General features: G+C 34.9%; 5 protein-coding genes across 5 annotated transcripts; all 5 read right to left on the minus strand.

Moving 5' to 3' along the window:
* Positions 1 to 177: 177 nt before the first annotated feature.
* LOC129885363 (auxin-induced protein 15A-like) lies at positions 178 to 690 on the minus strand. The gene has a single exon (XM_055959613.1). The coding sequence runs from the start codon at positions 598 to 600 to the stop codon at positions 343 to 345; it is 258 nt and encodes an 85-aa protein (XP_055815588.1). The 5' UTR covers positions 601 to 690; the 3' UTR covers positions 178 to 342.
* Positions 691 to 2,394: 1,704 nt separating this feature from the next.
* Positions 2,395 to 2,935, minus strand: LOC129885367 (auxin-induced protein 15A-like). The gene has a single exon (XM_055959616.1). It carries the CDS (start codon positions 2,837 to 2,839, stop codon positions 2,579 to 2,581), a length of 261 nt encoding a protein of 86 aa, XP_055815591.1. The 5' UTR covers positions 2,840 to 2,935; the 3' UTR covers positions 2,395 to 2,578.
* Positions 2,936 to 4,189: 1,254 nt separating this feature from the next.
* LOC129885368 (auxin-induced protein 15A-like) lies at positions 4,190 to 4,795 on the minus strand. The gene has a single exon (XM_055959617.1). The coding sequence runs from the start codon at positions 4,715 to 4,717 to the stop codon at positions 4,460 to 4,462; it is 258 nt and encodes an 85-aa protein (XP_055815592.1). The 5' UTR covers positions 4,718 to 4,795; the 3' UTR covers positions 4,190 to 4,459.
* A 1,076-nt stretch (positions 4,796 to 5,871) lies between these two features.
* LOC129885365 (auxin-induced protein 15A-like) lies at positions 5,872 to 6,448 on the minus strand. Its single transcript, XM_055959615.1, has one exon. The coding sequence runs from the start codon at positions 6,322 to 6,324 to the stop codon at positions 6,064 to 6,066; it is 261 nt and encodes an 86-aa protein (XP_055815590.1). The 5' UTR covers positions 6,325 to 6,448; the 3' UTR covers positions 5,872 to 6,063.
* A 1,504-nt stretch (positions 6,449 to 7,952) lies between these two features.
* On the minus strand, positions 7,953 to 10,458 carry LOC129885364 (uncharacterized). The gene has a single exon (XM_055959614.1). The coding sequence runs from the start codon at positions 10,305 to 10,307 to the stop codon at positions 8,337 to 8,339; it is 1,971 nt and encodes a 656-aa protein (XP_055815589.1). The 5' UTR covers positions 10,308 to 10,458; the 3' UTR covers positions 7,953 to 8,336.
* Between the last annotated feature and the right edge of the window lie 4,287 nt (positions 10,459 to 14,745).

Here is a 14,745-nt window from a genome sequence, read left to right on the forward strand (position 1 = left end):
AGCAGATTTTGAGAAATGTTTCCAAATAGCAGAGAACAGAAATGTTTACTGGCTATTAATATGCCCGTGTCAATATTTTCGAAATTTTTATTAAAAGATTAAATTCTAGCTCATCAGATTAGCAAGCCATGAGAATTGAGAAAAAAATATATTCTATTGCAATGGAATAGAATAGATCCATAGAAGTAAAACTGTTCATCACTTCAATTTCTTTTGAGGTAGAAAAATGTTTCCTCAGTCTACTTAGTGTTTTTTCTAACTCTGAACTGTACATAGTGTAGATCCTGGCTTCCTACAACTATACAAAATTGTTTAAGCAAAAAATGGGGACCAGTTTCCTTCTCACTTCCGCAAACGAGATGTGAGATCAATGAACAAAACCTCACTGCAGGGAATTGTGAGACCACCCATTGGGTGGTCGAAACCAAATTCTTCCTCGGCTTGACTGAGCAAGTCTTGAAATAATGGCTGGCTCAAGAATGATATGGGGATCACATATCTCTTCTTCTGCTTCTCCCCGACATACACAGCAAAGTAGCCCTTTGGAACATCTCCAGTTGTGGAAGATTTCTTGATTATACGAGGCATACGAATAGCCATGATCTTTTAGTTTTAATACAGATGAGCAGAAAAGGAAGAGGAGATAATAAAGACCTCAAAAGCAGAACAATCTTTGAATGCCTTTAAAGTTTTGCTGAGAGCTGTGGTGGTAGACACTTTTTTGAATGTGTTTATATAGGCCAAATGGCAACTCGGAGAATCCTGCTGATAGTGATGAGTTATTTCATTGGGTCACCCTCCAGAAGACAATAGCACCTTAAGTAACATGGTTTTGCCTTCCAACTAATTGTCAAAGTGTTGACAACTTAAGGTCAAAGATAAAGACCCTACCATTTCCCTGAAGTTGGAACATAGCATGCCTCACAATCAAATTGCCAAAGAAGAGATGTAGTCTATTAACTGTGACTATTCATGTCTAAATATGCACCTAGACATTTCTTGTCATTAACATGGTTTTCGAGTAAGAATTTTATTCAAAAGAAAATGAAATGTCAACCACCATACACCAATAGAACAAAGGAAAGTGAGATGTTCCATCCTTCCCGATGCTTTATAGCTCGGACCTGAATTTAATCCTAGATATTAAGAATATCACAATCCTTAGTGGATAAAATATAATTTATGTATGGGAGGTTAGGAACACTTTCCCAAGATTATACAAACAAAACACCTGATCTTAGGATGCTTAAATGAATCAACATCTGATGTACTGACTTACAATTTTGACTAATTATGGAAAATCGGTTGTGTTTGGCTTTGAACAACAAACTTATACAACAAAGAAAAAGAGAACAAAAAAAGGTGCTCCTCATTACTTGGTCTTCTATAACTTATAAAGAACTCTATCAGACACGCTCTCTCTCTCAAACCCAGACAAAGGAGCACATCTAGTTGAAAGACTCTCTGAGCCATGATACATTCCGAAATATTGTAAAGGAATTCTCTTTTTTCATCATCAATCGAATCACTGTTCGCGACCCCGGATTCTATTGTTGTCTTGGATCCACAATTAATCCTACGGATCCTTAGGATTGGTATATTCTTTTCTATCCTGTAGTTTGTAGTTTCCTGAATCAAGCCAAGTACGTGTGGGTACCTATTATTCGTCGGGTAATTTGTGCTCTCGAAACTAGATTCACTCATTCTTGTCTCCAGCGATTAACCTATTCCAGAGCAGTCTGGTGATTAGCCTATTCCGCACTACTCGAAGCCTCTTCATCTAAGGCCAAGGGGGAAATAAAGTTGTCAAACATAGTATCAAAAAGGGTCGTCTTTCGCTCGATATTAAAGAGGTATCGCAACATGAAATTGAGGTATTTAGATTTTTTACTTCGAAGTATGTAAAACACACACACAAAAAAAAACAATGGGTTTAACCTGCAAACAAGCAACATTAGTTACTTATATAACCACTATTTTACTAAACCACCCGTAAATATATACAGCTATAGCCTGTACTAAATAAATAATTTGACTGAAATAAGGTACTTGTTTTTAATCCTCATATCATAAGTGGTTTTCTGATGGTTTAATCAACTTCGCGGATTAGAATTATCTCTAGAAATTCTAATAAAGCAAGCCAGAGATTGGTTTTGAAAAAGAGCATAAAAAAAAACATCTAATGGAGAGTGATCTATGAATGTCACATATTTGATATTTTGAAATGTCTGCTGCAGATATAAAGTTTTCTTCGTTGTCATAGCCAAAAATATTTGAGTGTTCAGGATAAGGTCACTGATAAGGTGTAAAGAAAATTTTCCAACAAGAACACTGGAAACAAAATTGGCTAAAGAATGAATATGAAACAGATTTCATTAGCTAAAGATTGTGTTGTGTATCTTTTAGACATCAATCAGCTACTGAAAATTACATTCAAAATTGGGATCTACTGTTGCAGTTGACAGTAGCCCCCCTCTATCTAATTTTCAGAAATATGGTGCAAATAATGTCCATTTCCTAATTTCTCTATTGTACAAACTGGAATCCTATTCTTTACAAAACTGTGAAAGGAAAAGACTCAGATCCTACTCAAGCGAGAAGTAAGATCAATGAACGCATCCTCGCTACAGGGAATTGTGACACCACCCATTGGATGATTAAATCCAAATTCTTCCTCAGCTTGACTAAGCAAATCTTGAAATAAAGGTTGGCTCAAGAATGATACGGGGATTACAAATCTCTTCTTATACTTCTCCCCAACATAAACAGCAAAGTGGCCTTTTGGAACATCTCCAGCTGAAGAAGACTTCTTGATTATACGAGGCATACGGATAGCCATGGTTGTTAAAGTTAAATATAGATAAGTAGTAACTAAGGAAGGGGAAGAATTAGGAAGGACCCTGAAAGTGGATAAAAGCTTTGTATGATTTTTAAGTTTCAGTGAGCTGTTATGGTAAACACTTCTTTGTATGTGTTTTTATAGGTCAAGAACAAGTTGTGGATCCAATTGATGTGCATTGATCAATAGGCATTCCGTGGGCACCAGCATAAGACAATAGCACCTGAAGTATCACATGGTTTTGTCTTCGAACGAATCACATGGTTCTGTCTTCGAACTTATTGTCATACTATTTATACATTTGAGAGTAGTCTAAAAGCAGAAGGTCCCACGCACTGACGGTCACAACAAAGAACAGATTAACAAAACCTCATCTTCTTGAAAATGGTAAGAGTTAGGAAGCACCTGGAGCCATTTCTTGAGGTTGAATCAACAAGTTGTAGTCAGCATTCCAATTATTGATCATGAAATGCGAAATCTATGAGGGCATATCCTGAGAACTTTAGACAAAATCTGATCATCCGTAGTGCTAAACCGAGTCTAATGTGGTCACAATTTTTGATATACTAATGCACAAGAATAACATGTTGCCTTAAATTTGCCAAGAAAATCAATTTACAGAGTGCACCTTGAATTGATCATATTACATAAAGAGAATAATGAGTTGAATCTGAACAGTACTTTATCAAATGGGAATCCAAATCTATATACCAAACTGAACATTTTAAGTATTTATGAACAACCAGTTCTATGGTCTTTATCTCCTAGTAACCTAAGACCAAACATTTACTTTCCTTGGAGTTTACGCTAAATTTATTCAGTTAATATGGTTAGAAAATTATTTTCCGATTGATTTTTTGAGATGATGAACTCTTCATTGGGTCTAATTCTACTGCAGTTGATACTTTGCCTTCCCTGAATACTGCAGACCATTAAGCTGCAGGCATGACAAACCTTCTGATATACTAAAATCTTTTGAAAATGATGAACTCTCATCAGTAATTCCTAATAGTAATAAGAAAGCTCACATATGAGCACCACCAGAGACTTGATTTGCCAAATATTCATCAATATTCTGATTGTGCCTTGGTTGGGTGGAGAAGCTGAATTGTTGAACACTTCAAGATAGATTTCTCTTGGATACAGTTGTGTTTGGATATGATTTCATTTGGATAAAAATGTTAGTAAAAATTAAAGATTTGTAAATTGAAACCAGTATTTTCTTGGAAACACACTGTCAAGCTAGTATTTCAATTTTCCACTTAAATTCACATACTGGAGTTAAGTATTTAGAGATACTCATTGCCAAACTAGTGATTCCAAATATTAAAGTTCAGTAATTGTGTTTGGACGTAAATTTCACTCGGAAACAGATTGGAGCTTTTTGAGTGAAAACCAGTATTTCACAAATTGTAAAACGAATATTGATCTGCACATAATATTCAAATAATGTCATATCTGTATTTTTTGTATTAGACATTTTGAGTCAAAAAGCACCAATCTTTTTTCTGGTGCTAAGCCTAACTTAGCTTCTAACTAATCAACTGTACAAGACAGATCTCCTTCTCTGTATACAAAATTGTGAGCTCTAATAAAAGAAAAACGATCTCAACAATATCTTTAAATCCTAAACTGAGAAGTGATGCCAATGAAGATGTCCTCTGCACAGGGAATTGTGACACCACCCATTGGATGATTGAAGCCAAATTCTTCCTCCGCTTGACTAAGCAAGTCTTGAAACAAAGGCTGACTCAAGTATGATATAGGTATCACAAATCTCTTCTTCTGCTTCTCCCCAACATAAACAGCAAAATGGCCCTTGGGAACATCCAAGGATGTTGAAGACTTCTTGATTATACGAGGAACACGAATAGCCATGATCTTTTAATTAAGATGAGGGAGAAGAATTACTAAATATTCTGAAAGCACAGGAAAGCTTTGAGTAGTTATCTAGTATTGCGGAGAATTGTGGTGCTGACAACTTCTGAAAACATGTTTATATAAGCCTTTGGCAAGTCATAAAATCTCATAAGTTGTGGTGAAGAGCCATTTAGGCCGGGCATCTGTTAAGAGAATGACATATCAAGTACCACATGGTTTTGTCTTCCAACTAATTGGCAAGATTAATTACTTAAGCTCATATAAGTTCAAGAACAGTAGGTCCTACCTTTTTCTCATACATGGAACAAAGGATCCCTCAGCATCAAATCCATAAAAATGGATGGTGCGTGTGCACTATGACTACAACATACCCCAGATGCAAAACCTGTGTCCATTTATGCCAATCACACTTAAATTTCACTGGTGAAGAGTCATTTGTTGCACTGTTGATTGACAATAGCGGATGAAGTATCACATGGTTTTGTTGTCCAACTCATTGTCAAGTATTTATGATTTTTAGGCCATTGTGCCTGAAGAACAGAAGGCATCACTACTTTTAGTTAAAAGATATAAGTCAAAATTGATAACAATGGGTAATTGTCAACACGGGATCTTTTGAGATCAAATTGATAAGTCATTATGTAGGATTAACTTCCAGATTTAAACTACTGCAGTTATTTCAACAGATTTATAGAAATCTTCCCAAATACGAGAGAATAGAAATGTTTACTGGCTAACATATATGTGTCGATGCTGTACGAATCTCCATTAAATTATGAGTCAGTCATAACATTATTATTACCAGAAATTTGAGTTAATATTCGAGGGAAGTGTAGATATTATATCTTATTAAGAGTAAATTAATTTGCTTCCATTTTCTGTTGCACTGGGTATTTTCACAATCCAGCAGCTCTAGCACATGTTGAGTTCAATTTGAAACCACAAGGAGTAATTATCATATTACCAATATGGCAGTGACTATTGACCATAATGTCACCAATTGAATGGATTACGCCCACTTTAGAAGACCAGATTCAGCTCATTTTGATTAGCAAACCATGAGAGTTAACCAAAAAATGTGTATTGCAATGAATTGGCTGCATCAGTATATGGAATAGAATTAACTAGAATTAAACCATAGAAGTAAAGAGGTATATTACTTCAATTTCTTTTGAAGTAGAAAAATGTGTCCTAATTACAGAAACGAGCAACATCCATTCTTTATGGTGCTAAACTCATTAGTCTAACCAGTATTTCTTCTAACTATTAACTATTCACATTGGTCCTGCTTTGCGGCTTTACAAAATTGTGTAAGCAAAGAAAAAGGGGGACTAATTTCCTTGTCACTTCCTCAAGCGAGATGTGAGATCAACGAAAAAGTCTTCACTGCAGGGAATTGTGACACCGCCCATTGGATGATCAAAGCCAAATTCTTCCTCAGCTTGACTAAGCAAGTCTTGAAATAAAGGTTGGCTCAAAAATGATACAGGGATTACAAATCTCTTCTTCAGCTTCTCCCCAATATACACAGCAAAATGTCCCTTAGGAACATCTCCACCTGTAGAAGATGATTTCTTGATTATACGAGGCACACAAATAGCCATGGTCTTTAAGTTCAATCTAGATGAGAAAATAAGGGAAGAATTAGTAAGGACCCTGTAAGCAGAGAAAAACTTTATATGATTTCAAGTTTTGCTGAGAGTTGTTATGGTAAATCCGTCTTTGCATGCGTTTATATGGGCGAATGACAAGTTGTAGAATCCTACTGCCGTGCAGCTAAAGACAATAGCACCTGAAGTGTCACATGGTTTTGCCTTCCAACTCACTGTCATACATACCATTTATACATTTAGTAGCAAAAGACCCCACTGATTTTCACAACAAAGGAATAGTTGTTCTAAGGGCATAAGTTAAACAATGTTTCTGGTCAAAGAAGAACAAACCCAACCAGTGTCTACTTGTGTTGTGCACTTGTGCCCCTGCTGAACATGGGTGGACCTTAGCACTATTTATTTAGGAACATATTGGTGATTGAGAAGCATTCGGTTTCAGATCATATTGGTGAAGAAATAAATAATACCTGATTATTGTACTCAAAAACATCCTAATAATAGCTGGTTAAAAGACATTTGATTAATATTCATATGAAAGACAGTAGCACATGAAGCATCATATGACTTTCATGACTGCATATACAGGAAAAGACTCCTCAATTAAGGTGAGGAGAAAGACCAAATGATTAAGTTATTGAGCTCTTGGACAAAAAGATAACCTGAGACATCTCGAAATTAGCACTGTAACATTTGTGTGAATACAATCATGAGAAAGCACCTCCGGGAAATGGGGAGCACGCAATCATCATTCATCATTAAAGAAAGATAAAAGCGAGACAGTTTCATAGGTGAATGTCTGTTTGGAAGTGCTGAGAGACAGTAGAAAATGAAATACCAAATACTTTTGATCGAAAAATTACTTCAAACTATGTATAACTCAAAACTTGTTGTAAGAGGCAGGAACCTATTGATTCTTATTTAAAAAAACATAAGAGAAGCTAGGAATTGAAACATTAAGAATATAATGAACCTCATAGAAATTGGTTACTTATTCTTTATCTAAAATCATATTCTAGCGAGCATCATAGAAGTAAGATGCAAGGCCTCGTAAACTGACAGCTCAGACAAAATGCACATTTACTCTAAAGATAACTAACCTTGAAGCCTTATATTTCCAAGTGCAGAATGACTTAAAAATAGCTCTCTAGAAATGCGAACCTGATCACAGAACATCAATATGAACCAGAGAAAAATCATGAGGCATATGAAATGAGATCTCATATCCTGACAAGATTCCCAAGTACTGGTTAAACAAGAACAACAAAAAAAAGAACAATCTCAGGTGCACATCAGCTGCAAGTAGACTGGAAAGGTTGTGAATTACTAGAACTTGCTCTTCTGGTGGGTTTAACATTCATATAGTACATGAGTTACTCCAGATGAAGGATGGTTGACTTGAATAAAGAGTCCTCCTTTTATTAGTTGGATTAACTACATATATACAGCGGTGACATAAAAATCAGTATTTCATTTGAGCACGTTGTTGTCTAGTGGTTTGGAAGTTGGGAAAGTGAAGATCTTTCACCTCCGTAAGGAGAAAACCACAGGACTTGAGCATATGGAATCATAAGTAGGAAAAACACCAATACTAACTGAATGGAACCATCAAGTGAAAAAAGTTCAATACTTCAATATACTTCAAATTCTTTCATCTCTTTGAGAACAGCAGCAATAAAGTGTTGTTGACATGAATAACAATCTTTCGACTCGGCATATTTGTTGTTTGTTTGCTAACTTGCTATTACTGAACACAGAGAATTTCTAGTATCTTTTTTTGGAAACTAAAGGGAATTCATATTATTTCATTACGGAAGGATGAAAAAAAGGGTCATAGATTGTTACATATGATGTTGAAACAAGCTAACAGCAGTTAGATTGTCAAGCCTAGGCCATGATACCAGCAGCATCATGTGCCTTCTTAAAGGTAAACTATGTAACCAAAACTCAAGTCATTTCTTACGACTTGTCATTACCAGTTTGGATAATACTAAGGACTCCCTTAGTTAATGTCCATGAGCAACATAAGCAAGAGAAATTGCAGCAAAAAGTGTTGTTGCTGAAGATAACATGGTCCAGAAATTCTTCTTTTTTTGTGCTTGAGCTACTGAAAACTGCAAAAACTCAACCTGCCTCTGCATCTCCTCAACTTTGTTCTCTTTATTCTTGATTGCTTTCGTGATGGCCTCCAACTCTGCTTCATAAGGCTTGACATCTTCCCCATTCATTTGTTTTTCACCAACCACACTGCCATTTTCTCCTTCCCCATCCAAGCGGATTGAATCTGCAGCAGTCCTCAAAGCATTCAAGATTTCCTCAGAATTACTGTTTGCCAACTCAACATTGCAATGCATAGCACTAATTTTCTTCTGTGCTTTGCCAAGTGAGGTTTGGACACAAGCAATTTCCTTGTTCAACACTTGAAATTGAGTTTCCAACTCTTTCTTTTCTCTAACAACATTGAGGTAATCAGCCTTGGCTTGCTCAACCTCCTTCGCAATTTGCTGAATGTGACCATTCATTTCTTCAATCTGTTTCTTCATGTTTATACCATTCTGTTCCTCATCAGCAAAACGCTTTTGTATCTCATCCTTCTCAAGGGTAACTCGCTCGAATGCAGCCTTATACTTACCAACTTCAGATTCCAAATTCTTCACCTTTTCTTCTTGACCATTGCAAGACACCTCTAATTCAGCAATAACATCCTTGAATTCAGCTAATTGTTTCTGCAGTTCAACAATTTCAGTCTCCCTTCCAACTTTAGCCTCTTCCATCTCATTCTTCTCTATAACCGTTTGCTCAATCTTCTTCTTCTCTACATCTAATTGCTTCAATGCCTTGTTCAGTTCCTTCTCAACAAGGGCCTTTTCTTCAATCAAGTTCTCAACTCTGATCTCTTTCTCATTGTTTCCCTTCACAAGTTCATTTATCCTCTTCTCCATCTCCTCTTCCTTCCTTAATCCTTCCAGACACTTCTTCTCTAACTCAGCCAAATTATCACGCAATTTCACCTCCTCCTTTTGCAAACTCAGAACCATATCATTAAGGCCAGTGACTCTGTTTTGCAACTCACTGTTCTTCTTCACTTCTGCATTTCTCTCCACTTCAATCCCTTCTTTTTCCCTAACAATTCCATCAAACTGTCCCCTTAGTTCTTCAATCACTTTATTCGAATCCGACAGGCTATTCTCAACCAATTCCTTCTCTCTCACCATGGATTGGATCGTGCTTTCTCTGTCCTTGATTTTCTCCGTGAGAGCATCGTATTCAACCCTTAATTTCCCAACTTCTACTTCAATCTCCTCCTCTCGTTTCTCAGTTTCAACCAATCTCACTCTCAATCCATCTGCTTCCTCTATTTGGGCGTCAAGTTTCATTTTCATTTCATCCTTCTCCTTACGAATCTCCTCCGAAACATTCCTCTCATGGGCAACCTCATCACCAACAGCATTCAGTTTCTTCCTAAGGCTTTCAATCTCACTCTCCTTTCCAGTCAACAGCTTCTCGATCTCACCCTTCTCTCTCAAAACATCACGCATTTCTATCTCTACACTGTTCAGTTTCTTCTCAACCACATCATTCTGTTCACGAAACCCGTTCCTCTCAATCTCAATCACCTCAGCATGGTAACCAACCTGCACGGCAACAAACACAGACACCAACTTCTTCTCAATCTCCAGCTGAATAACCTGTTCACTCAACTGAGTCAACTCGGCCTGCAGCTTGCTTTTCTCCGAGTTAGACCTTTTCAGTTCCAACTCCAGACACCCTTTTGCCTGCACAAGTGATTCCACCTGTTGCCGTTTCTCAATGGTCTCCTTGAGAAGCATGTTGTTGAGGTTCTTGAGGTTTTCAAGTTTCTCAGAAGCTTCTTCCATGGCTGTGGAGTGATTGTTTTCTTTCACCTGCTTCTCCTTGACCACTTCTGTGTGGTTTTGGGATTGATTTTCTTGCGGGGTCACCTTCTTTTTGGCCATTGTGTATGGCGTTTGGCTAAAGGATTTTTGTGGTGGGTTTTGCTTTTCGGAAAATGGAGAAGATTGAAAGATGAGATAAGAAGATTGAGCGGCGAAGAGCAATCTAGGGTTTATTTCAAAATTTGCACAAGCGCCCTATTTGCACGGCGCCTTAAATTTCTTTTGAAAATTTCGAGGCACCTTAGCCTATTTTTCCTTAAATTTTTATTTTAAAAATATTACATAATATTGGTATAAAATTTAAATAAGCAGATCTTCAATTCCAAAATATGAAAAATGAGTTTTCTAAAAATTAAATTAACAAAAATCAGACTTACGCACCTCGAGACTAGCCTCATCCACCCCCAAAACTCTATTCACGAAACATTAATTAATAAATAAGATCTAAAAGAGAAAAAGAAAGAAAGTGAGAATGTTTGTAATTAAAAAAATAATACATTGTATACAAATAATATATTTTAATTATTCACTTTAATAGATGTTATAAGTGTATGCATTATACACCATATATATACCTAGTGTATATGAGTACTAAATGTTCAATGTATATTTATTAAATATAAATGTATAATCAATATACACACATATTATACGTTATTAACATAATATAGAAATAAAAAGGTATCTATTTAACGGGGAAAATATCATCTCCAGACAGTGATTATTGTTTTCCTCCATCTTTCATCTTCTCTGAGAGAAAGAGATCCAAAAAAATAAGTGAAAAAAGATGTCGTAGTAGTAATTGCTAGTAGTGAGTGATATATAAAGAGAGAAAGGGGTAGTTGCTTGGTGGAAGAAGTGAGGAGATGAGATGATGAAGCATGAGAGAAAGGGGCAGATGAAAAAGGGTGCAAGAATTAGATTTAAGGTTGGCTATAGCTTGTCATTATTTTGGTTTTGAAGTGTATTTAGGATCAAATAGCTCAAAATTTAGCTATTTAAATTGTTGTTAGCCACACCATGTTATTTTCCTATGATTTGAATGTTTAGTGTCTAAAATAACCTCAAAAAGACTTTCAATTGGCTTTAATTTGTAGCTGAAATAATATTATTGCATCGCAAAAAGTAATGTTGATTTAAATAAAAAATTTCCTTTTGTACACAATTTTTTGAGAAAATTTCATGAATAACTGTTATTTGAAATAATTCAATTGTTCGTTAGATATATTATATTGAGATATGTTAAATGGCCACAAAAAATTGGCCACAAATATGGTCATATATGTAGAAAGTTCACAATATCCTTATTTCATATTTTGCATTTAATTTGTTTCCTCGACCAATTTTTCCTCCAAAACAAAAACAAAATTAACTTTTTCCTATTCCCTTAACTCTTTGAATTATTAAAATAAAACTGAGAAGTCTTTTTGTGTTATCTTGATGGATACATTAAACAATTACAACAGATATTTATCATAGGTAAATATGATAAAAAGACTAAATTATCCTTGAAAACATAATTGGCATTGAAAAGGAGAAGACATTGCTGGAAAACTAGGATAGAAAGGAGAAGTACTAGTGTGCGGAGCGGGACCTAGAATCGAAGGAGCGTTTGGACGTGGAACAAATTGGGGAGGAACAGTGGAATAATTTCTATGGTAACTTTTGTTGTTATTGTTGTTGTGGCGGCCTCTACCACGACCACCATTGGCATATCTACCACCATTAAAATTTCTGCCACGTCCACGTCCTTGAGAAGACGATTTTTGTTTAGCTACTAAAGCAGTAGAAGAATCTGATGCGACAGCGGAAAGACCATTTAATTGAGTTTCATGAAGAAATAAAAGAGAGATATTCAAAAGGTAGGCCAGAAAGAACTTGGAGAACGAGATCTGAATCAGAGATAGGATTACCAATTGATATCAAGGCATCCACAATGGATTTGAGGCGGTGCACATAATCAGAGATAGAATCTTAAGGTTATGAAATTGAACCTTAAGTTGGAGAGTTCGGGAACTAGCAGTAAGAGTGCTGTGAGGACGAATAATAGCCTAAAGTATCTTTTGAAAAATTGTGGCTTGTATCCATGACAAAACAATGGAGTCAAATTGGACCCATTGTTGAAAAACAGGATTAACAGTCGAAGTTCCGTTCTCCATGGTAAGAGTAGGTTCTGGACATGGATGACTTTGTAAACAACAAATTTTCGAGCCGAGAAAAATAAATAATCAAGACCGGAAAATTGGAGTAACAAAGTGTAATATTTGATTTCAAAATGTAATGCGGTTACAATCTCTATAATAATCCTCTGATTCTTCAAATAATATGAAACACGTTGAACTTGAATTTGAATTTGATTTAGAGTCAAGGGCTTGAATAGCTTGATCTTGAATCTTCGTCTTCGAATTTGGATTTGAAATATTCGTCACGAACACTTGTATGGTTATGACGAACAGTAAAGATGAACAAGTAACTTGATCTTGATCTTCTTCTTCGTTCTTAATCTTGAACTTGAATTTGATTGCTTGAACTTTGTAGCTTTGTAGAGAATTTGCGGTCTTTGATCCACGAGCTCTCTTCTTGCTTCTTGTTCTTCCCAAAAACCCTTTTTCAGAATAATGAGGACCCCTATTTATAGTTGTAGGGAGTGGTATGAGGGTGTGATTTGATTGGTTGGTTTGAACTGACCAATCAGATTTCTTTGTTGAAGAGTTTTAATTTGATTGGTCAGAACATGTCACATGGACACGTGGCATTATTTTAGTGGCTCATTTAATTTGACTTAGATTGCCACATAACTCTGACATGTGACATGATTTTAGTGGCTTATTTAATTTGACCTGGATTGCCACCTAACTTTGACATGTGGCATGATTTTAGTGGCTTATTTAATTTGACCTGGATTGCCACCTAACTTTGGCACATGGCATAATTCTAGTGGCTTATTTAATTTGACTTGGATTGCCACCTAACTTTGACATGTGGCATGATTTTGGGCCTCTAGGATGAGATGATATTGGGCTTAACAAAGTGGAGTCATCTTTATAGCCCAAATCAATGGATTTAGGTTTTTAATTAAATCCACATTTATTGGGCTTAAATAATCGACCCAATTTTATTAATCCAAAATATTTATTTGGACTAATATATCTTGAATTTAATATAAATTGAACCATTCTACAAATTTATATTTAATAAATTGTAAATGATTACAGACTTCCATCGATGAAGCCGTATACACCATGTCCTTTAAACACAGGAAGAAATAATTCTCGCCAAAGCATGTAGTTTGTATAATCAAGAGTGGTAGGAATCAAGTTTTTGATGTTGGAAATGGAAACAGCGGAATTTGGAATAGGAGGTGCAACGGGAATAGTAGCCATGGAAGAGGAAGAAGAGGTTTGAGTTATCGAGAGATGTAGATGAAACCATGATGCTACGTAGGAGAAAAGAGGTTAGAGAGCACCTGGGTATCTGATACCATGAAACAATAACTACCTTGATGGATACATTAAACAATTACAAGATAGGTATTTATAATATGTAATATGATGCAAAAGACTAAATTATCCTTCTAGCTATTCAAATATATTTATCAATAACTTATACGTTTTATTTGATTAGAAGTTTTCATATGATTTAGTTTTAAAAAATAATTATGGTTCAGTTAATTAAAAAATTATAAGCTTTAGTTTTAAAACATTTTTTGTAATTCTCACTTTTACATATTAATATACTCTCACCATTCCATATTAAGTGAATTTGTGAGGCAATGCACACATATTAAGAAAAACATTCAAGGACATAATTTGAATCATACTTTCCGCCATTTGTAAAATCATAAATATAACTTTGCAAATAGTGTGATTTATCTCCTAGAAAATATAAAACTTCTACAAATGAAAGGGCAAATATGAAGAAAAAAATTCAAACATCTATCTTAAACTTTGAACAATTCAATTATTTTTAACAATGAAAAATCCCTCAAAAATTCCTTAATATAGAATGGAGGGAGTATTTTCATAGTTGTTGAATTTTATGCAAATTTTAGTGTACAAGTATTTGTGCACATCCAAAGTTGGAGGGCGTAAATATTAGTTGAAGTCAAGTTAAATGGTACATTTATGTATTATGCTTATCTCTTGTTCTTTATGACCTACATTGATAAACAATTTTTGATTGTGTAATGAAATATTTTCTAAATTATAATTTAAAATTTATTTACAAAATAAAAAGATAATCTTTTAAGAAATTATTATGAAAAATATCTTTATTTTTATTAATTAATTTGTATTACTTACATTGAAATATGTTTATAAGGTTATCACATTATAAATTCTATTAAAATTAATAAAATTATTTTTTTATTAGGTTCATTTTTTTCATTATAAAACGACATTAGCTTATATACTCAATCAATATTCCTCATTTTTCTTGTTTTGGACAACATTAGTACTTTTTATAGTAAAATTGTTATATAATTTTTTTAAAAAATATT

The sequence above is a fragment of the Solanum dulcamara genome, chromosome 4 (genome assembly GCF_947179165.1).
Source record: "Solanum dulcamara chromosome 4, daSolDulc1.2, whole genome shotgun sequence".
Classification (NCBI taxonomy): Eukaryota; Viridiplantae; Streptophyta; class Magnoliopsida; order Solanales; family Solanaceae; genus Solanum; species Solanum dulcamara.

Excerpts from the sequence above, each read along its gene's own strand:
- LOC129885368 (XM_055959617.1), bottom strand. The coding sequence starts at position 4,717 with ATGGCTATTCGTGTTCCTCGTATAATCAAGAAGTCTTCAACATCCTTG.
- LOC129885367 (XM_055959616.1), bottom strand. The coding sequence starts at position 2,839 with ATGGCTATCCGTATGCCTCGTATAATCAAGAAGTCTTCTTCAGCTGGA.
- LOC129885363 (XM_055959613.1), bottom strand. The coding sequence starts at position 600 with ATGGCTATTCGTATGCCTCGTATAATCAAGAAATCTTCCACAACTGGA.
- LOC129885364 (XM_055959614.1), bottom strand. The coding sequence starts at position 10,307 with ATGGCCAAAAAGAAGGTGACCCCGCAAGAAAATCAATCCCAAAACCAC.
- LOC129885365 (XM_055959615.1), bottom strand. The coding sequence starts at position 6,324 with ATGGCTATTTGTGTGCCTCGTATAATCAAGAAATCATCTTCTACAGGT.